Source organism: Tamandua tetradactyla, chromosome 4 (genome assembly GCF_023851605.1).
Source record: "Tamandua tetradactyla isolate mTamTet1 chromosome 4, mTamTet1.pri, whole genome shotgun sequence".
In the NCBI taxonomy this organism is placed as follows: Eukaryota; Metazoa; Chordata; class Mammalia; order Pilosa; family Myrmecophagidae; genus Tamandua; species Tamandua tetradactyla.
The window spans coordinates 144,773-169,617 of NC_135330.1; the positions used below are offsets into that span (position 1 = coordinate 144,773).

General features: G+C 40.2%; 1 protein-coding gene and 1 long non-coding RNA gene across 4 annotated transcripts; one reads left to right on the top strand and one right to left on the bottom strand.

Annotated features, from left to right (window-relative positions):
• Positions 1 to 648: 648 nt before the first annotated feature.
• Positions 649 to 24,193, bottom strand: FMO5 (flavin containing dimethylaniline monoxygenase 5). Of its 3 annotated transcripts, none has more exons than XM_077155891.1 (9): positions 24,116 to 24,193; positions 23,487 to 23,664; positions 18,753 to 18,941; positions 16,782 to 16,944; positions 16,011 to 16,153; positions 13,579 to 13,778; positions 10,149 to 10,501; positions 5,106 to 5,178; positions 649 to 2,632 (listed from the first exon to the last, which is right to left on the bottom strand). In XM_077155891.1, the coding sequence occupies exons 2-9, from the start codon at positions 23,619 to 23,621 to the stop codon at positions 2,290 to 2,292; spliced, it is 1,599 nt and encodes a 532-aa protein (XP_077012006.1). In that variant the 5' UTR covers positions 23,622 to 23,664; positions 24,116 to 24,193; the 3' UTR covers positions 649 to 2,289. The 3 variants fall into 3 exon arrangements, with proteins under 3 accessions (XP_077012006.1, XP_077012005.1, XP_077012004.1); XM_077155890.1 differs by lacking the exon at positions 24,116 to 24,193 and adding an exon at positions 23,904 to 24,057; XM_077155889.1 differs by lacking the exon at positions 24,116 to 24,193 and adding an exon at positions 23,878 to 24,056.
• On the top strand, positions 2,305 to 8,997 carry LOC143679688 (uncharacterized). The gene is made up of 3 exons (XR_013173896.1): positions 2,305 to 2,708; positions 3,453 to 3,489; positions 8,823 to 8,997. It is a non-coding gene; the product is annotated as an uncharacterized LOC143679688 (long non-coding RNA).
• Positions 24,194 to 24,845: the final 652 nt, after the last annotated feature.

Below are 24,845 nucleotides of genomic sequence, written 5' to 3' on the forward strand. Positions count from 1 at the left end.
TATGGTGAAGCTGGGGCTACGGGTCTTGGGGAGGGAGACAAGAGTGATAAAGTGATGATCTCATCACATCATGTCAAGGGAACATACTATCAACATGGTTTATCACTGCTGATGCTCATGTTGATCACCCAGCTAAGGTCGTGTTTGTCAGGTTACTTGACTGTTAAGTTACTTTACACTCCTTTTTTCCGTGTTTTGCTCTTTGGAAGGAAGTCATTATGGGCAGCCCACACATAAGGAGATTTATGTTCCACCGCCTTGAAGGTAGAGTAGCTACAAAAATTATTTGTAATTCTTTTGCATGGAAGATTTGTCTATTTTTTCCATTTATTATTTATTCAATCATTCATTTGTATCATATGGACTCCTAGAAATATGAGCATTTCCTTACTTTACTTTTTGGGTAATTGGATTTACATAATTGAGAGAAAATTGTATAACCTTTCAATATAATGACAAAAGCAAGATAAGATAAACTGAGTATCAGTCAGTAAACAGGACTTTGTATCTTGAGGAATTTCAGCAGTGTTAGAAGTTGATCAATGATTTTTTTTGTAACCTTGCACATTTTAGGTAGAATGAGAGAGTCAATTAATTTGACAGTATGTTAAAGAATTATATACTTTCTATTTAAAGAAGAAACTAGTGTACTTCTGATCAGCTAGGAATTTTATTATCAAAGAACTGCTGATTTGAGAAATGTACATGGCAAAAGAAGGAAATGAAAAGGAACCAAATAACCTCCAATTTACTTCTGAACTAGAATAATCTGCAGATTAATAGATACTAGATATACTTTAATAGCTAATAAATCGAGACAGGGCATAAGAATTCATAAAAATTCTCAATTCTCTAATTTTCAAAAGGCATTTCCACAGGGAAATTGACCAAATGCCAGGCAATTGTCCAAATGGTTATACAATAAGGAGGAAGTTATAATTCTTACATTTATAGTTCTCTTACATGTTTTATATTAGAGATTATAATAATTTCTAATGTTCTTTCCTTTATCAAAATTTATCCTGCTGCTAAGTAATAGGGTGCAATCACAAAATTTATGAGCATATTGTGCAACAGCTGTTTATGAACTGGTACCAGGATGAGTGTGCCTGCCAGCTGACCCTCAGTTAACTTCTTTATGCAATGCAAAACAGCAGAGCAAAGCTACTATAAACAGAACAAAACTTCTATAGAGGAGAAAACAGAATGAGTGGCAGCACCGGGATGCAAACTGAAGTCCCTGCTTTCCATTTTCAGAATTACACTACTCTGTTTCAGAACTGCTCGGTTTTTCAGAACTGTACTATATGATATAAGAAAAACAGGTATAAACAGAATGTCCCCACATTTAGTCTTAATATAAATTCTACTTTAATACATAAATGACCCCTTGGATACTTATTAGTCCTATTCTACGAGGGAAAGAAGGCAGGCTAGAAGAGAAAGTTGAGGTGGAGGGAGGCAGGCTACTTTGGGACCACTGGCAGCCACTAGTGTACTTTCTAAGATAAAGTCTTCTTGGATCCCGAATATGGGAGCTAAGAGTTCAAAACAGATAGGTCAGCTAATTTAAAATCCCAAGTTTCTCAACAAATTTGAATCTATTGGCAGACAACAGATTATTAGAATAATCTAAGAAGGTTAAAGTTAGTTTTTTCAGAGAGAAAATAAAAACATGTTGCTTAGGGAAAAGGCATAAAAATGATAGGATATCAGGTATACTACAGAATGGTAAGTGAAACAAAATACGTGAAGTATTTATGCCTCATCTCAGATATTTAAAACTATTATATGTCTGCTATTTTTCTTATCTCTCAATAACATACATTTAGTTACAATTTTAAAAACAATTAAAAAATGAGTTTCTAATAGAAAACCAAATTCTACCAGAAGCAAAGTTACACAAAGTCAGTCATTTCTTATACAGATGTTGACTTATGCTGCCCTTAGTGTTTGTTGTTGCTTCTCAACAAACATTTATTAAGCAACCTTACTTTGCTTAATACATGTCAAGAATTTTGCAAGTACACGTCATATAAGGATGACTAATAGAGTTCTTGAGATCAGATTGTAGGGATTATTGGAAGGAAAAGTGAATGAGAATCAATATGAATGAAAAATTGGGATTTCACTGTGGGGAAAAGAGGAAAGAGAATAAATGTCATGAAAAGAGAAATTAAAGTAGATTTCTGGGCAGTGTGAAGCTGAGAGTTTTTCAATCTCTTTCACTTCTGAAGGCATCTCTAGATCCAGCTTCCCAATTGTAAGCCGAAGCAATGACATCGGAAGCTACCAATAGGCCATAATTACAGCAAAGAAAGCAATGACAAGCACAACCCTGAACATTGTCGTTGAGATTGTGGAGTTACTCTTTTTAACTGCTCTTGTCATCATAGGCTTCCTGATACGGTCTTCTGTGGTGAGAAGAGCTTTTCGAGCGCCATCCCATTTTCCAGGGCCCTGGAGACGATACTGGACTGGAGTACAGGGTCCCCACACTAACTGTAAAGCCAACTTGGGGTCAGTGAAGGCCAGGGACAGCAGATTGGGCTTAACCCCCAAAAGATCAGCAAGCTCATCCATTGCTTCTATGTAGTCTACCTGAATGGTATGGCGTTGGCTCTCCACATACCTGAACAGAGAAGACAAAAGCAATGAGCTATCAACAGTTCGGTTAATCAATCAATCCCTCAATCTATCAGTGGTTGGTGAGTACCTGCTATTAGCTCAATATTGGGGTATGAACTGTGGAAAATAGAGAAGAAATATAAGACATTGTCTCTGTTCTCAAGGAGCTCATATTCTAGTAAAGGAGTTAAGACAGATATATAAGAAGCATAGAGGAACAGGAGAACTTTATTCATGAAATTGGGCAATTAATGTGGTTTTACACTCTAAATAGAAATGTAAAGAGGGAATAGTTAAAAGAGAGCAATAATAGTTGGGACCTTGAAGGGTGTAGAAGAGATAGAGAGGCTAAGAACAAAGAGAACCATTTAACAAGTCAGTTTAACAGCAGAATGAAGGAGTAAAGCTGAAATGTCTAGAATTTGTGTGGGCACAACCTACAGCAGAGGGGGCATGTTGTGGGAAATAAGGATGGAGATGGAGAAACTGGTATAGTAGATCCAGATACAGAAGATCCTCATATTATCAGAATGCATGAACACATTACAAAAAGACCCCTCTGCTAAATCCATCATTGTAAGTGTGGGATCCTTGATCATTTTACAAGGGCTGTGGTGGTAAGGTCCACAGAGCAGGACTTCCCAGAGCCATTGTTAATTTGGACTTCAGAAAGGAGGGGGCATGGCATCTCACAAGAGGGGATGGCCTTCAAATGATCATACCAAGTGTGTTTCGAAGGGCCAAAATGACTTTATTTTTTTATTTTTTTAAAATGCCACAACCCCGCTTAGTGCATTTTATTTTTATTTTTTTTACATGGGCAGGCACCGGGAATCGAACCTGGGTCCTCTGGCATGGCAGGTGAGCATTCTTGCCTGCTGAGCCACCGTGGCCCGCCCCAAAATGACTTTAGAGGAGCAAATGTGATAACAGTGATTTGTATGATTACCTGTATGGAGAAGGTAGGATCTGGGGAGCTTGGGGGGCACTTTGCCTTTTTACTTACTATAATGAAAGTAAAGAAAGAACAGAGAAGAACAAAAGCTAAGTGAGACTGGATGGGTTTATTGAAGGAATCCAAAAACAGGACAGGAAAATATGGTAGTAAGTAAATTTGAGAGTAGAACTGGTAGACAGAATGCAGAAAGGGCTGTTAGATAGTCCAGTTAAGAATTATTGAAATGGAACTAAAATTTAAAAGAGAAGAAGCTAAGATGGAAAGAATTTGAGTGCTTTTTTTTTATGGACATTACATTGATTCAAGGGTTTGTCAGCATGCACCGATTTATTGTATATTGAGGGTCCAGAGCTGTCATACTCATGAAAGTTTCACAAAGAAGTTTCCATAGAATCTGTCTTAAAGGGCTGTTATGAGGGTTAAATAAGTTCACACACATCACACATTTATCTCAGGGTGTGTACATAGTGGACCTCCAAAAAGGGTTATATTATATCCTTGGGGATGCTTGCAGTCAGAAGGTGTTAGATACCAATAAATGCAAGGAAAGAGGACAAAGGATGAAATAGGATAGTTTAGTGCAAGAAATGGTAGGAAGGAAAGTACCCTAAGAAGGAAGAGATGGTTAAAGCACCAAATTCAGAAATGAGAGGAAGGAAAATGAAGTTGGTCACGGATGACATTAAAGAGAGCAGTTTGAGGAGTAAGAATGGAAGTTACATTATAGGGGGCTTAGAAGGGAGGAAAGGGTAAGAATACAGCATACAATGTAAAATACTTATTGCAGAAGTTTGGCAGTGATAGGAGAGAGAAAAAGTGGGGAGGACCTGGAGAGGGTATCAGGGTAACAAAGCTATGCTAACAACCAATTGAAGAAATCCATGGCCTAGAGTGACTGGGTGTAATGATATTGTTTCTGACTTTTACACACACACACACACACACACACAGAGGAAATCATCATCAGTTTCTAGTTTGTCCAAATAAAAATCACTCAGTGATTGAGCTCAAGTCCTGACATTTAGGTTCCTGGACTTCTGTGTTCACCCTAAGCAGCTGGTGCCTGCACCGCCCCACCTTACATGCTCTGTCCACACTGCTGTGATGAGTGTGGTGACAGTCAGCAGACCTGTGCATCTACCTATCTCTACTCACTAATTCTGTTCTGTTCTTCTTTTTCCAGCAGCTGTCCTAGCATTTCAAGCAATCCCAGCAAAATAACATACCTTATTTTCTCTCTGTGTTTTTCTTACTCGACTTTTCCTTTGGGCACTAAATAGCATTATAAACACTATTTTCTTAAGCTTTTCTTTCTCTTTCTGTCCACATTGAAAGCACTGGTTCTGCTGCTACTTCTCTATGCTATTGTCACAAACTATCCTTTACTTTCCTTCAATACATAAATCCTGAAACTAATGTAGTATAGCACTACTCTTATTAAGAGAGCAATAGTAAGTAGAAAAGTAAAAAGTAGTAAGTAGAAAAATTGACTACACATTTTCCTGGGAAAATTTCTTACCTTTTTGCCATTTCTTCTTGAGTCTTAGATATTTCTGCCATCATTTCACTTTGTGAGGGTAATGTCTTTAGCCCTAAAGAGAAAAGTTAAAATTTTAAGTGTAAAATTATCTTATTGGGAATAATTCCATTAACAATTACTATGCTGTGTTGAATTCAGAGAAATATAGGAGTTTTCTGTATTCAAGGAACTCACAATTCACTTATGCATTTAACCCCCTCCTCCCAGCACCACCAACACACTGATAGGAACATCTGCCTCTCACTCTTTTATGTTTCGTCCTTGGAAAATATTTATACTCCCTGACTTCCAGCCAAAACTTACCTCCTCCCTAACATAGTATTTCAATTGGGAAATTAAGTATGGATACGAGGAAATGACAAATGGCCTTAACAGTATAAGGAAAATGAGATACAAAGTAAAGGTCAGAGGGGTGGGCAAACACATTCACACTCATGCTCAAAGTAACAAGAGGCTCTTGGTTACAGAAAGAAGGAAGTAAAAATAAACGCTCAATCACATTTTATGCCTAAAGTCCTACTGAAGATAAGACTTACCTTCCAAACGTTTTTATCTGGTGAAGGCTGGGAGTTAGACCAAGGATAATTCATAATACTCAATCTTGACAGATCAGTTTAATCACTGCTGTACAAACATCCCCATAGTAGTAATTTAATACCAGGACATGGTCAGACAAAGATAAAGTAGTATTTAAACATAAAAAATTGGCTTCTTGCCCAGATTTCTAGGTGCTGTGTCACGCAGAGACTTTTAGCTGTACCCCATCCCTAGGACTGGGTTCCCATAAGATTCTGGATCATCAGTTTCAGAATGGGAATATATCAGATGCAAGCTTTCTCTCTACAAATATGCCAGTTAAGTGGTTATTTCATTACTGTTTGCCTTCTTTAGTGATGGGGATCTCATTAGCTTCTGTGATTACTTAATTGGTTGCTCTAGTTGATGGAATATTACTCTTTTTATTGACTCCAAAATCTGCCTCCATGATTTGCACCATTGGACCTTACTCTGCCTGCTGGAGCCACAGAGATAATCTGAATATATGATGGCCCTTGAAAAGTTTGACAACTGCCATAACTCCTTTGGTCTTCCCATTATCAGACTGAACAGCACTACTCCTCCATATGGCAGGTTTCACATTCTCTGCCATCTTGGTTGCCCTTCTCTTGGCACACTCTAGTAAGGAACATAGGAGACTGAGAAATTCAACATTCAAGAAATAGCCTTATATGTTTTTCCATGTGTTTTCTCATTTTAGTCATGAGAATTATTGCTTATACTCGTAAACCCATGAGGAAACACAGAGATCCTTCATTTGAGATTAATTACAGGCCTCTTGAGATGCTCAAGAAACACATTTTGAGAGCTGATGTCCAAATTACTGATCTTTTAATAATACTTTACACTAAAATATGCGTACGCAAGTCAGAATTGTAAAAAGTCAGAATTATACAAATCCAACCTGCCTTAGGCCTGTGAGCTAAGTGAAAGGCCTACTATCATATAACTATAATTCAAGCTCTCTTCCTTCCCATCTTGTCTTGGGACCCATGAAAAAATCTCTCAAGTTCAACTCCTCACTGTTCTTCAACTAACGTTTACTGACCTCTTAGTATATGCCAGACCCTCTGCTAGGTGTTAGAGATACAAATATGACTAAAAGGAAAATTCCCATCTTCATGGAACTCAGAGTCAAGCAAGACAGATAAGTAAACAGACCTTCTGTGTTCATTTATTCAACAAGGATTTACAATATCCTAACAAGTGCTCCCAGAGGGATGCAGAGGAGCTGCTCTGGGAGCCGTGAGGACTATGTACCTGGTACTTCCTAAAGGAGATGGAAAAGGCTCATTGGTCGACCTTCATCTACATCTTAAAGGATGAGTAGGAGGTACAAAAGATCACGAAAATACTGACATAACAGGGAAAAAGAACAACAAGTAATATTTGTGCAAATTCAGAGAATAGTGTCTGAACAAGTCAAATTCTGGGAACTGCAAGTAGTTTAAAATGCTAGATGTCTATGTTCTCTTAATTAATTGACCCAATTAAAAGATCCATTTTAATATGGCAGATGCAGCCAATGTAATGGGCTACTTGCATGTCTACAAAGTTAGAGATAGTCACAGAGACAAATTCAAGAAAAATTTTTGGGAGTCAGTCAAGAAGTTTGCACTCAGAACGGGCAGTAGAGGACCACTGAAGGATTTTAACAGTGAGAAGAAGTCGGAATTCAGAAGGCCTCTCAGAGGGGAGTGAAATGAGAAGTAGGTCAGGGCAAGGCTGTGGAAAAAGTCCAAGTAAGACATGATGAGGGCTTTAAATTAAGGTAGTGACAATCTACATGAACAGGAGGACACAAACTTGAATAAAATTTAGCAGGTAGACTTGAAAGGATTGGGTGACAGAATCTATGCTGTGGATGAGAGAGAAAAATTATCTGCTCAGGTGCTACTGCCATTAATTTAAATTGGGAATATCAGAGGGGAGAGAGATAGGAAGGAGAGAGATAAAATAATGTTTGCCTCAACAATGAAATACTACAAGAATAGTGTTAATGAATTAGAACTGCACCAAAGGGCACTGCATACATATCTATATCTAATATCATCATCTCTATCTATCTATCTATCTATCTATATATCTATCTATGTATCTACCTATCCATACCTATAGATTTTTTAAATTTCTTGGTGAATTGGTGATCTTTCACAGTCGAGAAATAGATCTCCTCTCCTCCACAGCATTTACACTTGATGAGAGTAAAACTTACGGCTGTACCATGACAATCATACCTTCTTGTGTCCCAGAGAATTGGTATAACTTAATGTGGTTTTCAAGGAAAGATTGAGTAAAACTAGAGCACTTGAAAAGTTTCTTGAGAAGGCTATAAGAGAGGAAAGGAAAAAAAAAGAAAACTAGGTTACTCTTAAGGCAAGGAAGTATGTTCAGTGTTCTAAAAAAAGGTGGAATATTTTCTTGACAAGAGAACAATGATTCCAGAGAATATAGGAAGAAGGCAAAATGGAACTTGGTAAGGAGACAGACAGGCCAGGGAAAGCGGCCAGCTAGGCTGTGCAAGATGAAAGAAGGGGAAGAAACTAATCCAAAGGGTTTAACAGTTGGCACAATGAAGATAGATTTCAGGAAAGAGAAATGCAAGAATTTGGTAGGTAGATAGGAGATGGAGAGAATGAAAAGCTCTGAGTTGCTGTTGGAATTTTGGTACAGGATTTTTTTTCCTGGAGGTTCCTTCCTTCCAAATGTTAGAGGAAAGCAGAGGAATCAGCACTAAAGTTCCACTGGTATAGGAAACTGGCCTCCTTGCCATTTGTTTACGTACATTTCCCTATGCTTCTCTAATCTCATAGCAGTAATGCAGACTCTTCCAAATACTCCTTTTCTCTATTCCTGTCAAAAGTTCACTTGGTCCTGGAAAAGAGTCCCAGTTATTTACAGTATATTAAAATACTTTGGTCTAGGTCTTCTTGCTTAATTGACCCAATCAACATGACAAATGAAGCCAGTGTAATGGGCTACTTGCATTCATTTCTGGTCCAGTGCTCTCAAGAAGTACATGACCTACTGGATAGGACAGGAAGGAATTCAGAAATAGGAGAAATTTGGAAACATTTGGAAAAGTTTGTGATCTTTCAACTCTAACACCATCTCCTCTTTTTTCTTTGTACCATGAAGATCTCTACTAGGCAAGAGGAAGCTCTGACTCCAACAAGAACTCTGAACAGCTTTAATGAAACATTAGTAATGATAGCAACTTTTATTATAACAACCACAGAATCCAAGAATGTCTTTTTAGAGGAGACCTTACAGCTCATCTGGTCTCTCCCTATTCTGAGACTTGAATCTACTTATACCATCCAGCTATTTGGCATCCTTTTCCTATTCCATTTGAATTCTTCACAATGTCAGAGGAAATTCCATCTTGAATGGCACTGGCTCATAGGAAAAATAAAGGTATTTTTTATGCTTGTTGTCACCTTGAGCTGATAGTGTGCATTGCTCAAGGTTTTACTCCTTGCTTCTCATTTATCCTTTTGAAGTTATACTGAGCAAATCTAATCCTTCATCCAGGGAACATTTCTTCAAATATTTGAAGAGAACTTTCATATATCTTCAAATCTTTTCTTCTCTAGGCTAAATAAACAATTCTAATTCTTTCAGTTGTATTTCAAATGGCATATTTTAAAATCTTTTAACCATTCTGGTCTTTTTCCTTTTAAAGTGCTTCAGTTTCACTTTTAACATATATCTTCAGGTGTGGTCTGCCCAGCTTGGGCAATACACAATTGTTGTGCAACATTATATTTTTTTCATGATACTAGATGTAACTAAGCATTTTGGAGGCCAAACTGCTGAATCGTATTAAGCTTATTCCAAAACCCAAAGTCCTTTTCTTATGTAACCCTAGCCAAAATTGGAAAAAAACAAAACGATATTGGGGTGGGGGTGAGGGAAGGCAGGAAATGAAGATTTGCGAGGTCAAATCTTCTACATACTGGTTTAGTCTCCGACCAAGTCTTAATTTTTGGCTAATATTAAGTCATATGATTTCTGTATTTGAATTTCTTCTATCTTAAGATTGCATTAAGATGCAATTCTTTTATTCCATAAATATACGCCAGTTGTTTAAAATCTAGACCAGTGGATTCTAATTAGAAGTGTAAGTCAGAACACTTGGGAACATTTTGTCTCAAAGATCTTATGACAAACCCCACCCCCACCCCCCACCCCCGCCTGCCTCACCTTGCTTATTAAATGGGCATCCCCACGGATGGGGTCAGCGCATGCATACCTTGAAAAAATGTCCCATATGATTCTGACATATGTCCATGGTTATAAATTACAACTTTGGATTCACCCCAAAATTAATTTTCAAGCACTAACTTTGTGCCAGACACTGCTGTGATCATACACAGTATCTTTATCTATCTAAAAGCAAGTGCACAGATAGAATTAAACACAACACCAAGCAATTCAATAATCAACTTCATGGTCACTTACCTTTAAATACTTGAGTGGCCCAGCGTCCCTGGAGCTCTGAAATGGGCATAATCGCTCCCAAGGGCTGGACTAAGCCTATGATTGCAAGAGTTGGCTTTTCTAAGTTAGGAGGGAAGACATGTTTATAGAGAGATATCTTGTTTCTGATCACTTTGACACAGTCATCAAGAAAAGGAAAAGCAAAGCTATAGCCTGTGGCAAAGACTACAGCATCAATGTTTTCCTCCCTGGAGCCATCTTCAAATATGGCAGCTGTCTCTGTGAATTCTTTCACATTCCTTTTCACCTTCACCAAGCCAGAAATTATGCGATTTGGCAGATCGTCATTCACAGTTGGATGTTGACTTAGAGCTCTGTGAATGGTGATAAGAACAAGAAAAAGGAGAAATGAGAGAGATCAAGAGAGAAAGAGAGAGAGAAACCAGCACTGTGTTAGCAAAATTCTACTTTGGTGGAGGCGGTTAAACAATATTCCAATGGTCTCTTCATCAGTTCATCCATAAAATTTGAGAAAGGTCTAGTTTATACCAGCTTGGCATTGATCAGGTTTCCAGAGCAGAAGGAAGAGGAGTATTATTTGAGGAATGCCTGGGTTGTTTTTCACGGAGCAGTACTGTTCTCAGTAATATGAGAAGGTCAATAGTTCCTGCCCAGTTTCAAGAAGTTTGGCAGAACTGGATTATCAGCACTCTGTTCATCCTCATTTCAGCTGCAAAGGCCCAAGAGCTAAACCCAGACCACTTGTTCAAATTTATAGTAAGTCATGTGTACAGCAATGTACAGTTCATAAATTGCTTTTGCCTGCATTAACTTACCTCTCACAAAACCCTATGAAGAAGGCATGACAGGTGTCATTAAGCAAGTTTTATGGATGAGGAAACTGAGGGCTGGAGAAGTTAAATAACTTGCCCAAGGTTTCAATGGCTAAGATTTTAGAATTCATATCAAAATGGTATTCTACGAATCCCTTTGGGATTCTCTGGGCCTGTTAAATAGTGTTTCCTGGAGATGGCATTGGAAAAGTGTGCCAGAGAAGGCAGGGTTTCCAGGGTGTTGGATGTTTCTACAAAGCAGCTTGAATCCTTGGATCCCAGGTTCGTAGGCTCTCGGAATCCTCAGCCCTTCATGCTCAGACACAGCTGACCTAGCCTTAGGAACATGCTATGTTAAACAACAGTTACTGGTTTGCTGCATTTAGTTACGCTTTGAACTTATCTTTACGTACAGACTCAGTTCTGCATCCGGACCTCGTGGCCTCATCTTTCTCTCCAAGTCCACTCTTTTTTCACTAATAGAACTACCGTCCACATAGTTGCCCAGGCCACAGAACTTTGAGTTTTATACCAGGTCACCAAGACCCCTCCTCCTTTTAACATGCCCAGGGTCATTTTATGTGCCCCATACCAAAGTTACCCTGCCTTAGTCCCTCAACATTTGTCACCAGGACTATTAAAAATGCCCTTAGTGCTTCCAGCTCTATGCTCCCCACTTCCAATCGATCTTCCATACCATTTTTGGAGTGGTCCTTCTGAAAATGTATTGATTATGTCATGTACCTGCTTAAAATTTTCAATAACTTTATGCTACCTTATTTCCAAATTCTGTGTTTGGCATAGCATACAAAGGTTTCCATGTGCCTGTCTGATGTGCCTGGAGATGTATTCTTCAATCGCTCTTCCACCTGTGCCAGGTACTTCAGCCTTACCAGACAGTGTGCAGGTTCCAGAACATAACATATTTTTTGCTATTTCAAGACTTTGTACTTATAATTAGAATGCTACTCCCCTACCTTATTTGTTCAGGTATCTCCTGACTCCATAAAACCCCTATGTCACAACTACCAAAGAAATGGATGTTATAAAAAATTGGGCAAAAGGTTATCAGGGAACACAGTTCAAAGTATCAATCTGCTGAGTCCTGCTGAGTCATTTCAAAGGGAAAAAATTACTTTACAATGGAGAAAGCTGGTGGATACCACCTTAGTGACCAAATTTAACATCATTAACTGATCACCAACCATGTGCCTCCTGATATGACCTGCCAAGAAGGACATATCATCATTTATGCAGGATTTGTGATTAAATATTTAACGTGAATATAACAATAAAAAAACAACTATTCAAGTCCAAATTGAGAACCTTTCTGCAAAGCAAGTCCATGTTAAATATGTCCATGTAAAAAACAAAGCGATGAGGAATTATTCTGAATTAAGAGAGATTAAAGAGATAACAAAACTAAATGCAATAGTGTTTACCTTATAGGATTCTGGATTGAAAAAAAAGCTATCACAAACATTATTAGGACAACTGGCAAAATTTGAATATGCCAATATACTAGATAATGGTATTGTATTAATGGTAAATTTTCCAAGTATGATAATTATATTAAGGCTATTAGAGAACACTGTTTTTCCTAGGTGATATATGCCAAACTATTTAGGATAAAATATCTTAATGACTGCAATTTACCCTCAAGTGGTGCAGAGAATATATGTATGTATGCATGCATACATGACATATATTGATGGATCTGTCTCTCTTCAGAGAGAGAAAAAAATAAAGAGAAAGCAAATACAGCAAAATGTTAATTTTAGATGAACCTAGATCGAGGGTGAATGGGTGATCATAGTATTTATTGTTTTCACAACTTCTTTGTATATCTGAACAGTTTCAAAAATAAAAATTTAGGAGAAAAAAAGCATTTAAAATCAGTCCTCTGGAAATACTTTCACAATCTGCCTACTGGCCATGTGAGGGTTCCTTCCTTTTAATTCCCATAGCACTCTATGCATTTCATCATGTTTTGTTTATTTCTTTCATTAGGGTATTTATGGAAAGATCACTTTCTAGAGCCTATTCTTTACTAGCTCTATGATCTTAGGAAATTACTTAGTTTCTCTAAGTCTTAGTTTCTATACTGGCAAATAGAGAGAATTATATTCCAACCAACAGGGCAGTTTTGAGGATTAAATAAGGTAAAATGTCATTCATTCAGCACTGTGTTTGTCATATAGTGACTCCTCTGAAAGGTAAGGCATTATAACGCATTCGTACTGACATTATGTCTTTTATCCCTGTGCCCTCGGGGTCTGGATAATTCCTGGCCCACAGCAGGCACACACCGTTGGCTGGATGAATGAATGATGCACTGCTTTTGATTACCATTTTGTTGTTGCACATCATGTAAAAAAACCTCACAGAACCTCTGATATGTAGGGGAATGAGAAAACGGTAAATGCCAAGGAGGCTCGCAGACCAGAAACCCATAGACCTATAGATCTCTGCGGGAATAAAGGAGAAACCTATTTCCGATTCAGTGGATTTCTTAGTGTACAGGTAGTGGCAGCTCTGTTATTAGCTGAATTCTCTGCTATTAGCCCGTATTCTCGCCCCTTGCCCATTGCCTCCCCATTCCCAATCCAGGAACATACCTGTGGTCAGGCTTCAGGCCAAACATTGCATGGTCAAATCTTTGGTTCATCTTTTTTTCTAGGTACATGTTTGCTACCAATGGACCAAGTATTTTTGAAAGAAAATATTTGAGTCGAGAAGAGAAGATCACGTCAAATGGATATCCATAGTCCCCAACACGATTCAGGATCCATGCGCCTCTCCTGGTGCTGAGGAAAACCTGGGGCAGGGATGGGGGAAAACTGTTTGCTTTTGTCCCTCTCCAGCTCACAGTACCTCAAAAGCACCCCATCCTGCTCAAGATTTAAATTCAAGCTCATTAATCTGGCTTTTAGCCTTTGCACAGTCATTTTTTTGTTGTTTCTTGCTATATTCTTTCCTAAGCATGTCTCCCCAGAATATTTCGTTCTCTGATTCACCAATGCATTTCTTTTTATGCTGTTACACCTGCCTGGAAAGCACTTCTCCCTCTTAATTCTCCCAACCCTATTCATTTTCACGATCCAGATTAAGTCTGCCTCCCCTATGAAGATGCCACTGGCCATTTCAGACCTCAGTTTTCTCTTCATCCTCTGAAAATCTCTAGCATTTATGGAAGTGTTAAGGTGAAAGCAATTAGAGATCATTTAATCCACACATCTCAGTTTTTTTGCCTTTGGCATTGTTTGCATTATTGCAACAAGCTGTTATTTATATTGATGTTACACATTTTGCACTTTGTTTCTCCAAATCTGTTTTCTGTAGAGTGGGGGGTTTAACCTACACATCTTGTATTTTCCCCAGCATGTCATTACTGGTTACACCAGTAATCATTGTGCTAGGTCTGTTATCTATACACTTGTTTAATTCACACAACAGCCTCTACAGGAAGGTATTATTATCCCCATCTTCAGCACGAGAGGAACAGAGGATGAAGGACTTGTGTGAGATTTTACTGCTAATAAGTGGTGGAGCTGAAGTTCCAGCCCATGTCTGAATGACTGCTAAGACTGTGCATAAGAAGTGTTTCACTGATTGTTTAATGGGAAGAATTAAGCTTGCTAGTAGAACAACAGAAAGCTAGTCAGTCTCTCTGTGCCTGCCGGCCAAAGTCCACCTTCAGAGCTGATAAAGATTTGACAATCCTGTGGTCAATTACCCAAATAAAAATATTGCTTGAGGTGAATTTCTCCACATTACAAAACACTCTAATTTCCAGAGCTAAAAGCTATATAAATTGATTATCTTGTGGTCTTTTGTCCATGCTTCAATATAGAAAGGTGACCTACTTACAGGGGGATACTCCATTAGGTCACGTTTATTTTAATCAGGAATACATACTCTCCCCATCATAAGAAAGCACCTTGACCTGTCATAGTCCAAAGAGCATGCACGGTCTTAGGAAATGGAAGGTTTTGTGTGCTGGCTACATAACATTTAACAAGTAATGTAAATGCTCAGAGCCTAATTTAAAAGGCTCCTGATTTATATAATAGAAACAATAATGCATACATCACAGGGATGTTGTGAGAATTAAATAATATGTTTGCAAAAGGCATGGCATTTGATAAATGGTTAAGGGCTATCATGCCTCTTATTTTATTTTTCTAACCTATACCTTGTTTTAAACAAACAGAATATTTAAGATCTAGATATATATAAAAATAATAAAATATTTCTGTATTATATATACTATATTTATAGTGGAAACTCTCTATATAGGAAACAGAATTGACAGGGGATATAAAGACACTTTCTTCCTAGTTTAAAATCTATGATGCAGGGTGCACGGGCAGTTCAGTGGTTAGAATGCCCACCTTTCATGCAGGAGACCCGGGTTGGACCATGCACCCCCCTGCCCCCCCCCAAAAAAAGTCTAAAATCTATGATGCAAAACAAAACATGGAGTTTGAAATTGTTTTGGGGTGAATATCATTCTTTGTGACCCAATTGCATGCAAAGGCTTGAGACTGCTACTTGCCTGTGGATATATTTGGAAAGGTTCAGTGGCTTCTGTTCTCCATTTGGAGGGTGAGGAGTAAAGCACAGGCACCGCCCTACGTGTGAGAAGGCTTTCATGGCAATGGTGTGTTTTCCTTCCTACAAGAACGCGGCATTTACATTGGCCACCCCACCCTGCAAGAGTTGCACCTGACATGCTCCCCCAGTAATTATCTGGTCTTTGTCATGGCCAGAGGCACTCTAAGGAGATGACTGGTTGGGACTCTGAGGGCAGCCTCTGACCCATGAACTAATTTCTTAGCATGAGGCCAGCTGAGTGACTGGAAATCTAACTGGTGGCCTTGGCTCCACTAGCATCATCATTGTATTGCCAACAGAGGCATGAAATCAAGGCCTACGTTTGCCATTCACACATGGGCTTGGAACAGCCATCGTAGCCTCTTTCAGTGGCGCCTTCACTGCCTGGGTGACGCCCATGGGGCAAGGAGAAGTGATATTGGCCGGTTCAGACCTGTTTGGCTGTGTGGCTGATCTCCACTGCCAGGTCCCCTCCGGAGTTCCCAATCCCGATGACAATGACTCTCTTTCCGGTGAATGCCTCTGGGTTCTTATAGTCTCGACTGTGCAGGTACTGACCTTTGAACTTCTCAATTCCTGCAAAGGGAGGAAAAATAATTGGTGGGCACTCATTTTGGGCTGAGCTTATATAAAGTTTAAGCTTCTATTATCCATTTTGTTTTTCCTTCACTCAGCTGTTCTCTTGCCTTTCAGACTGTTTCTGCCTATTTTCTTTTTCTATGGCTTCAGAGAAGAACCTTGTGATTTCCTTCCCAGAAAAACAACCTCTTCTCTATTCATTTCTTATATCTGCAGACTCACAAGACCAAACTGCCTCAGAAAACTTCCTTTCTTTTTCATCCCCCCAAAAGTCTACCACCATTTCAATCATTTATGTGCATAAGTTGTTTTTTTCAAAATGCTAAACCAGGCCAAAGACTGTAATTAAATTTTTTCTGCAAGCTTTCATTTATTTCTTAGAAACCCAAAGTCTCTACTTGTTTCCTTAGTTGTTCATCCAACCTAATGCTGACCAACAACCCCACATTCTTCCTTTTGATCCCTAGAAAAAGTAGAGTCATGATGATGCGAATAGATAGGCCTCGATTTAATCTCCCAAATCACCGTTCCTCTACCCACAAGCGGCTGCACTATAGGTCACCCCACTCCACTCGGGGCGCCCACTTCCCTCGCAGCAGCACCTCAGGCGGGCCCGGCTGCTCACCAGGGAAGCTCTCCAGGGGCAGATGCGCGTCCGTGTGGTGCCCGCTGCAAACCATCACCGCGTCGAAGACCTTCGCCTCCCTCTTCCCTTCACACTCAGTGACCACGTCCCATTGGCCCGAAGTGCAGAAATCAGGCCGCTTCTTCACACTGCACACGGTGGTCTGAAAGGAGAGACAGACAAAAGGGCTGTGACCACGGACTCCATGGAACCCTCCCTGACATGGTCTCCTCGCAGAGCCACACAAGGGCTGCACGCAGCCTCCACTACATAGCAGGGTCACGCAGGGTCAGGGGAATTTCATACTGTGCAAACAAGAACTGTGGTTATTTTCATTTTTTTATTTTTTAAGCTGTGATCAGAGTGAGAAAACTGTACCAGGAAGTCTCAATAAAATAGACTTGGTAGGCTAAGGCTACACTGCTCTGCTTCTGGAAGAGTTCATGCCGTATGGCACTGTGACACCTGTACAAAGCTAGGCTTCTCCTGGGCCTTTTCGATACTCTGTGCACAAGTGCCCTCCTTCCTCCCAACATCCTTAGACCCTCGGGGGCCTTCTTACCTCCAGCCCTGTTCTCAGGGGCTGACCTTAAACATGTCTCGGCTGTAGGGAGCCCTTGGCACCGTGGAAAACATCTCAGAGCCCAATATTTTGTGTAAAGGAACTCTGTTTGTATTCATAAAGGCCCATTTTACAACTAACTCTATGTACGTGTCGGGCCCTGTGACCATACCACCTCGGTGGACTGGTAGAGACACTCACCTCTGTGCGTGCTCACCACCCTGCACCGTTTCTGATTCCTTGCTACAATGTGCGCTTTACATAGGCGGGCCTCTGCCTGGACCACCTGCTCCTGTCACAGGTTCTGGTCACCCTTCGGCCTGGACATCATTCCTCTCAGAAGATTCTTGCGCCTAGGACCTCAGGCCCCTCCCCTGGGCTGCAATGTATAAATCCCTATGGTGTCCCCCACCCGTAACTCTTTATTTTATTATATCTACTATAAAAATTCTCTTATTTTTCTGTGATCCCAACTAGTGTATGTGCTGACTTTTATTTTTTTGGTTTTTGCACATTCACTGCTTAATATGGTAACAAACTTGCTCTATGAGTGTTACTTAAACAAATGAAGAAAAAAGCCACTGGGTTGTGCTTTGGAAATTCTGACTGCTATAAATGTATTATTTCATTATTGTTGCTAAACAATAGAAGACATGATTTAGCAAAATGATCAGAAGAAAAGGGATTTGGATTTTTGTCAGTTGTGAGAAATATCTGTCCTTTTATGACCACGATTAAGAATTATAGAAAACCATTGAGGACTTTAGAGCAGGAAGGAATCATTGAACTCATATAGTATAATCAGCTTGTTTCACAAACAAGGAAATTAAGCTTAATCAAAGTTGAGTAACTCTTTGTTCCAGGTCACAAGTTAATTAATGGTAGAATAAGGACCAGAACTCAGAGTTCTTTTCCCCTGTTCAAAACTCTTCTTTCTATATTGGAGTAAACTTCTTTGCTTTCTCAATATCTTCTCAATAATGACATCACTGGATTGTGGTGATCACAAAAAATAATGCATTGTAAATACTTCGGAAATCATAAAAGCAGTGGCAGTCGAGAAGTATCCAGAATGTTTTAGAATTCTATATTTGTTAGTTCCCCCTTATAAAAACTAAAACACCCCCCTTTCATTTCACGTTTTACTGCAATCCAATCATGTAAAATGAAGACAAAGAAAGTATTCTGGCAGGTAGCTTCACGGATGCACAGTCAAAACATACGGGAGAAGGAGCTCTCCATGAATGCGTCTCAGGTACAGAGGGAAAAGAGGAGAATCTTTGCTGGATTGGCTAGATATCCATGCATACCCAGCCAATGTTTAAATGCAGGCCCCAGCAAATGAGGCTATGTTATTCATTTACTTGACAAATACCTTCAAGCTCAAAGATATCCCCAAAATTCCCTACCTTGAATTGAATATACTTTAGCAGGTCAAATTCCTTGGCATACATCCTAAAGTACTCGAGGATATGCGAGTTGTGCATGAAGTTAGGGTAATGGTCGGGGATAAGGTAGTCGCTGAAGCACATCATCTCCTTAGAAGTATTGATAATCACTGATTTGTAAATACTGGCCCTTCCTTTTTCAGAGTTCTCCTGCAGTAAAGAAGAAGCATTCAGAGCAACCAAAGAATAAACGTCATGGTTTATAAAGTCAATAAACATCTGAAAAAGCATTCTGAAAGAATTGCCAATTAAAACAAATTGCACATACATGTACACGATGGCAGGTAATTAAAATCTATACCTCCCAGTATTTACACCCTTGTGTAGTTCCTTCCCCTCAATTCTGAATTGGCTTTCTAATTTCCTTTTGGCCAATAGCATGCAGAGGAAGTGAAACTGAATGACTCCCAAGACTAAATCATAAACAGCCTTGCAGCTTCTGCGTGGGTCTCTCAAAAAGCTCACTGAGTTGGAAGCCAAGAGCAATATAAGAAGTCAAACTGCCTTGAGACCACCACAGTGTGAGGAAAGTCAAGCTAGTCAAATAGGAAGAATGTATAGGATGGAGACATGTGTGGCCAGCCCTACCCCAGCTGAAGTTCCAGACATGAGCGAAGAGGCAAGCAGATGTCCAGTTCCTGCACGATATCTATGTAGAAAACGCCGAAGAATCAGAAAAAAAAACAAAAAACCTCCCAGAACTAAAATGCTAGTATAGCTGGGTTACAAGATACAAGGTTAACATACAAAAGTCAATTACTTTCCTCTATACCATCAATGAACAATTAGAATTTAAAATTAAAGAACAATATTCATAATAACAGTTTTTTATATACTTGGATACATAAAATTATATACTTGGATATAAATATAGCAAAATATGCATAGGAAAAGTATAAAACACAGATAGAAAAATCAAAGAAGATACAAATGAATGGAGTGATATTCCATGTTCTCATATTGGAAGGCTCAATATTAAAATGTCAGTTCTTAGGCAGGCCATGGTGGCTCAGCAGGCAGAGTTCTCTCCTGCCATGCCGGAGACCCAGGTTTGATTCCTGGTGCCAGCCTATGCAAAAAAAAAGGGCAATTGTTCCCAGCTCACTCAATGCAATGCCAAACAAAGTTCCAACAAACTATTTTGTAGATATCAACAAACTGAGTCTAAACCTTAAATGGGAAGGCAAAGGCCTAAAAGAACCAATTTTATCTTAAACGTGAATTTTACAAGGGAGGAAAAAATGCAAAATTTTTCAGTGGTAAAAACTGACGAGCGCACCCTCCAGCCAGATGACTGAGGTTAAATGATGAGTCATACACTCACATGCACCCCGATACAGGCAATGAGACAGCACTCTGCTCTGGGCTCTTTCTCCAAGAGACACATTACTGCCATCTAACCACAAGAAAAACATCAGATGAATCCCAATCGAAGGGCATTCTACAAAAATATCTGATTAGCACTCCTCAAAACTCTTAAGGTCATTAAAAACAAGGAAAAAAGAAGTCTGAGAAACTGTCACAACCAAAAGGGTCCAAGGAGACAGGACTACTAAATGCAATGTGGCATTCTAAGGAGACAGGACTACTAAATGCAACGCGGCATTCTGCATTGGGTCCAGTAATAGAAAAAGAACATGAGAAAAAACTGAGGAAATCTGAATAAAGTCCACTGACTTCATTTAATAACAATGTACCAACATCGATTCATTAATTGTGATAAATGTACCATACTAATATGAATGCATGTGTATGTAAGTCAGAGGTTGACTTATATAAGATAAGATATTAATGGGTGAAACTGAGTGTGGAGCATTCAGGAACTCTCTGTACTACTTTCCTAATAATTTTGTAAATCTAAATCTGTTTTAAACTTAAAATTTTATAAACTATTCTAAAATAAAAGTTGTTTCTACATAAGTCATTTTTTAAATGGAAATAAATTAATGATTGGTAGAGTCATTTTGGAACTAAGCGGGTCAGTGTGGCATGTTCCTAACATCTGAATTTGACTGCAATCATTCATTCAATAGATGTTAGGTACTGAAAAACTCAAGTCTGTCCTTGTCTTCCAAAGGCTCCTATTTCAGCGAAAGGAGTGTAATCCCACATTCACAGCAGGTTGCAGTGGCCAGACCTGCAGGATGAGCACCATCTGGAGCTTGGTAGAAATGCAGACTCTCAGCCCCAGCCCAGATTAATGAATCAGAATGTGCATTTTAGCAAAATCTCCAGGTGCTTCTTATGCACATTGAAGTTTAAGAAGCACTGCTATGGTATGCTTCAAGGATTTGTAAAATCCATTTACTAAAGAATATTAAAAATGATTTTTCAGCATTCTGTACTTATTAAATCCTCAGAAATTCATGAGTTATTTTTCAAGATATTGAATTCACAAAGTCATATTGCAATACAAATATAAAAATGATTAGCACCTACTTTCCAACATCAGTCTATCTAATGTTAGTAAAGACATAAAAAATAATGATTGAAGTTAATGTCTTGAGAACTCATACACAATTACTGCTGGAAACTACTGAGCAATAATAATGAGGAGGCAAGTAGTGAGACTTCAACTACTCTTTGGCAAGTGGAACAGAGAAAAAGAAATAGAGATAGAAAAATGCAAGCAGTGGCTGAGAAGAAAAGAAGACATACCGAATCTCCGGGACCTGCCCTAGGAACGAGGCGAGGGAAGCCCCAGAGTCGAGTCTTTCTAGACCCCTGGTGGCAGTGTGGGAACCAAGAGCATTCAGACCCTTCTACATGTGAAGGCCACAGCGAGTTGCCGAAAAGTGCACCAAGGGGAGAGGAGGGCTCCAAACACCCAGCAAGGGGGCGGTAGAAAAGCAGATCCCGGACAGGAAAAAAACAAAACCAGAACAGAATACCAGTATTAACCCATTTACCCTGCAACTAATTGTCATTTCTAATGCCTCAGGCCGCACACCTGTGGAACTGTGGAAACTATAAGAATAAGGTTGCTCGCCACAAACATTCCAAGCAGCCTCTATAGACATTCTGTTTCTCAGGGATTCACTTACTAAACAAAAGTCTACTGGGTATTCACTATGTGGCCAGGCGACGCTCTTGGCTTTAGAAATACAATGGTGAGCCACCGGCATGGTCTGTTTTAAGACAATTCAGAAAGTTGTGATGAAATACAACTTATTCATTTTTCAAGGAAACAGTTTATAAAGTGTTGCAATTTTGCCAAGAGGAACACCAGAAAATACTCCAAGTTAATCCCTTAGCAGGGAATAAGTTTAAACCACTTAAGTTAAAAACCAGAGAACTGATAACTCTTCACTGATTCCATGCCTGCTCAATGGTTGCTAAACCTGGCCAATATGCTTGCCAGAAAAATCAAATGTTTGGGCCCCAGTCCAGGCAGACGTACTAATTATTACCTGCAGCATTTGTTGTGCACCTTGCATTTTTATAAGTGAATGAAATGCTTATTCATTCTCATAATTCCCCCAATAACCCCATGACATGGGCACTTTTACTAGGCCCCTTTAAAAACAGAGGTAAAGAAAGGCTCAGTGATTACAATGCTAGGAGGTGACAGAAAGAGGGTTTGACCCCAGACTGAGCTTTTAACTTCTACATTATGTTACGTGTGGATTTCAACAGTGTTAAAGAAAAAATTAATTAGCAATGTTTTCCGCCGATGCCGAGGACTGGTTCCGACAGAGGTGTGGGGGTCTGCTCGGGGCAGAGGGAGACGCACTCTGGGTCTGAGTGAGGACAGCTGCCAGATACGGTCAGTCCCCCAGGCCAGCGCCAGGACAGCACCTGTCTCTACAAAAGGAGCGTGTTGCTGTTCAACTAAGGAAACATATGAAGGCAACTTTAATACTTTGTTAGTTTTTATGAAATATGAAACACATTTGGGATCCACAATACCGTTCACTGGTTCAGGGAGCTAAACTGAAAGTGAAGCCCAGCTCATCGATTTGGAGATCAGCAAAGGTGGTTGATATTGTTTGGCTTTTAATAAGCTTTTCTATAAGTTAAGCAGTGGCTCTCTTAATGCTGCTTGTAACACGTTGCAGAGCTAGACAAACATGTCAAAAGAATTCAGCCTTAAAACTGAGTGACCTCTTCCTCTCCAAGGAAGAAAATGTTGAAAGCAAACAAGGGTAGCAAACAAGGTAGAGAAGATTTTATACTGCAGTCAAGGATGTTGGATTGTCAGAGAATGGCCTAAAGTGAACCAGAATTCAAAACAACAAACTGAAAAAAATGAAAGGTTAGAGAAGATTGAAAAGGGGGATTCCTGGGAGGGACTGTGAGCAGGTCGTTCTCCTCTGTTACCTGTTGGGACAGAGCAGCAGCAGCTCTGCCTCCTGTCTAAGTCCTACAGGCTTTTCTAATATTTGTTACCATGTTTCACCCAGATTGCACTCTCCTTTTGGATAGCAGCAAAACTCATTGAATGAAAATGGTCTCGGTGTCATTTTCATCAACAGAAACAGAAAAGCATGTGTGTCCTGGCCAGCGTGGGGACAGATCCCTGCGCGAGCTTGGGTTAGCCGAGGACAGGGCAGCAGGTGGTCCCGCGGTGGGGGAAGGAACTGGGCTAGCCTAGGCTGGGACTCAGCAGATTTCACAACTGTCAGGCCTGTCACACTCCATGACACTAGATAAAATCACCCCACGAAGAAAAGCATTCAGGGGCAGGAGATTTACCTCGAACCTCCACAGCCCTCCGATGTCCTGAGTCCTTTCGAAGCAGACCGGCTCCAAACCTTCGTCCACACAGCACTTGATACAAGTGAGCCCGCTCACACCTGCCCCAATCACCGCAATTCTTTTTTTGGTCATGGTTTCCAGAGGTCTTCACCCGACTGGGCCGATGCCCTTTGTCCTAAAGTAAGGATGAAAATAGAAAAGGAAAAGAAGCCACACATCAGTTCCCATCTCTCCAAGAAAGACCTTGGCTTAATTTTCAGATGACGGCTGCCACAGGACAAGCCTTCGGGGCTGCTCTGGAGCCAGGTACTTGCTGGGCTGGGCCAGAGTCCCTGAGGCCCGGAAGCCCCGAGGCCCCGAGGCCCCAACACCTGGGCGCGCGCCGCACCTGCACTCGCCCTGGGCGGCACCTACAGCGCTTTCCCTCCGGAGGCTGCTCCGGAAGGTGAGGCTCTAAGAGCGAAGGACTGCAACTGCGAACAGAGAGGAGCTGCTGCTCTTCACCTCCTGTCAGCTAACTGCCCTTCCCACTCAGCGACATCCTCACTCTCTCCACCAATTGGGAATAAGCGTGGGCTGAACCTGCTTCGGGCAGAAGAAAGCAACAGCCCTCCCATTTTCTCTACCTTTCAGCGGCCCGTCGGAGCACTCGGCGGCACCCTGTGCAGCGGGGGCAGCCTCCTTTCTCCACCCCTCCCCGCCCCTCTGGTTCCACTTTTAACTTTCGGTTTTTGCCTTAAAGGCACAAACTCCTAGTGGTGAAATAACACTGACAACAACCTTAAAGTAAACCTTACTCCAAATGCTTAAGCGGAGAACACCTAACTTTCCGGGGATCTCCAAAACCCGGTGACGCCCGTGCTGTCAGTTCCTGATCTACCCTACCTGGAGAGACTTAGGAGCTGGGCGCTAGGCACAGCAGGAATGGGTTCTGTTTCCTACCTGGAGGACCTTATATTCTGGTGGAGCACACCCAACTACAAGCAGGTAATAGCAAGGAAATAAAATACTTTTAAAAAGTACGTTCTATCCTCAAATTAAAGACACAAAATATCCCTTTTTAAAAGGCAATTTAAATTTTCAAGTATAAAATTAGTAATCACTATCATTCAGAAAAGACCAAAATAATGCATGTAGGATTCACAGTCTGATTAAAAATCAGGCTCGTCCAGCCTAGGTTTCTATTTTGTCAATAGGCATTGAGTACTTGGGTAAGAGGCATTGCTCGTGGCAAGCTGGTGCCATGCCTACCACTAACTCTTATCAGCCTCACTTCAAAAGTATCCTTCACAAAAATATTTTTCACCTGACCCCAAAAGAATCCTTTTCCTGTGGCTGTGATTCAAAATCTTACTG

Excerpts from the sequence above, each read along its gene's own strand:
- FMO5 (XM_077155891.1), bottom strand. The coding sequence starts at position 23,621 with ATGACCAAAAAAAGAATTGCGGTGATTGGGGCAGGTGTGAGCGGGCTC. Across the intron at positions 16,154-16,781 it reads GCCCCTGGAGAGCTTCCCTG|GAATTGAGAAGTTCAAAGGT; the intron begins GTGAGCAGCCGG and ends CTCCCTTTGCAG. Across the intron at positions 10,502-13,578 it reads GGCCTGAAGCCTGACCACAG|AGCTCTAAGTCAACATCCAA; the intron begins GTATGTTCCTGG and ends CACCATTCACAG.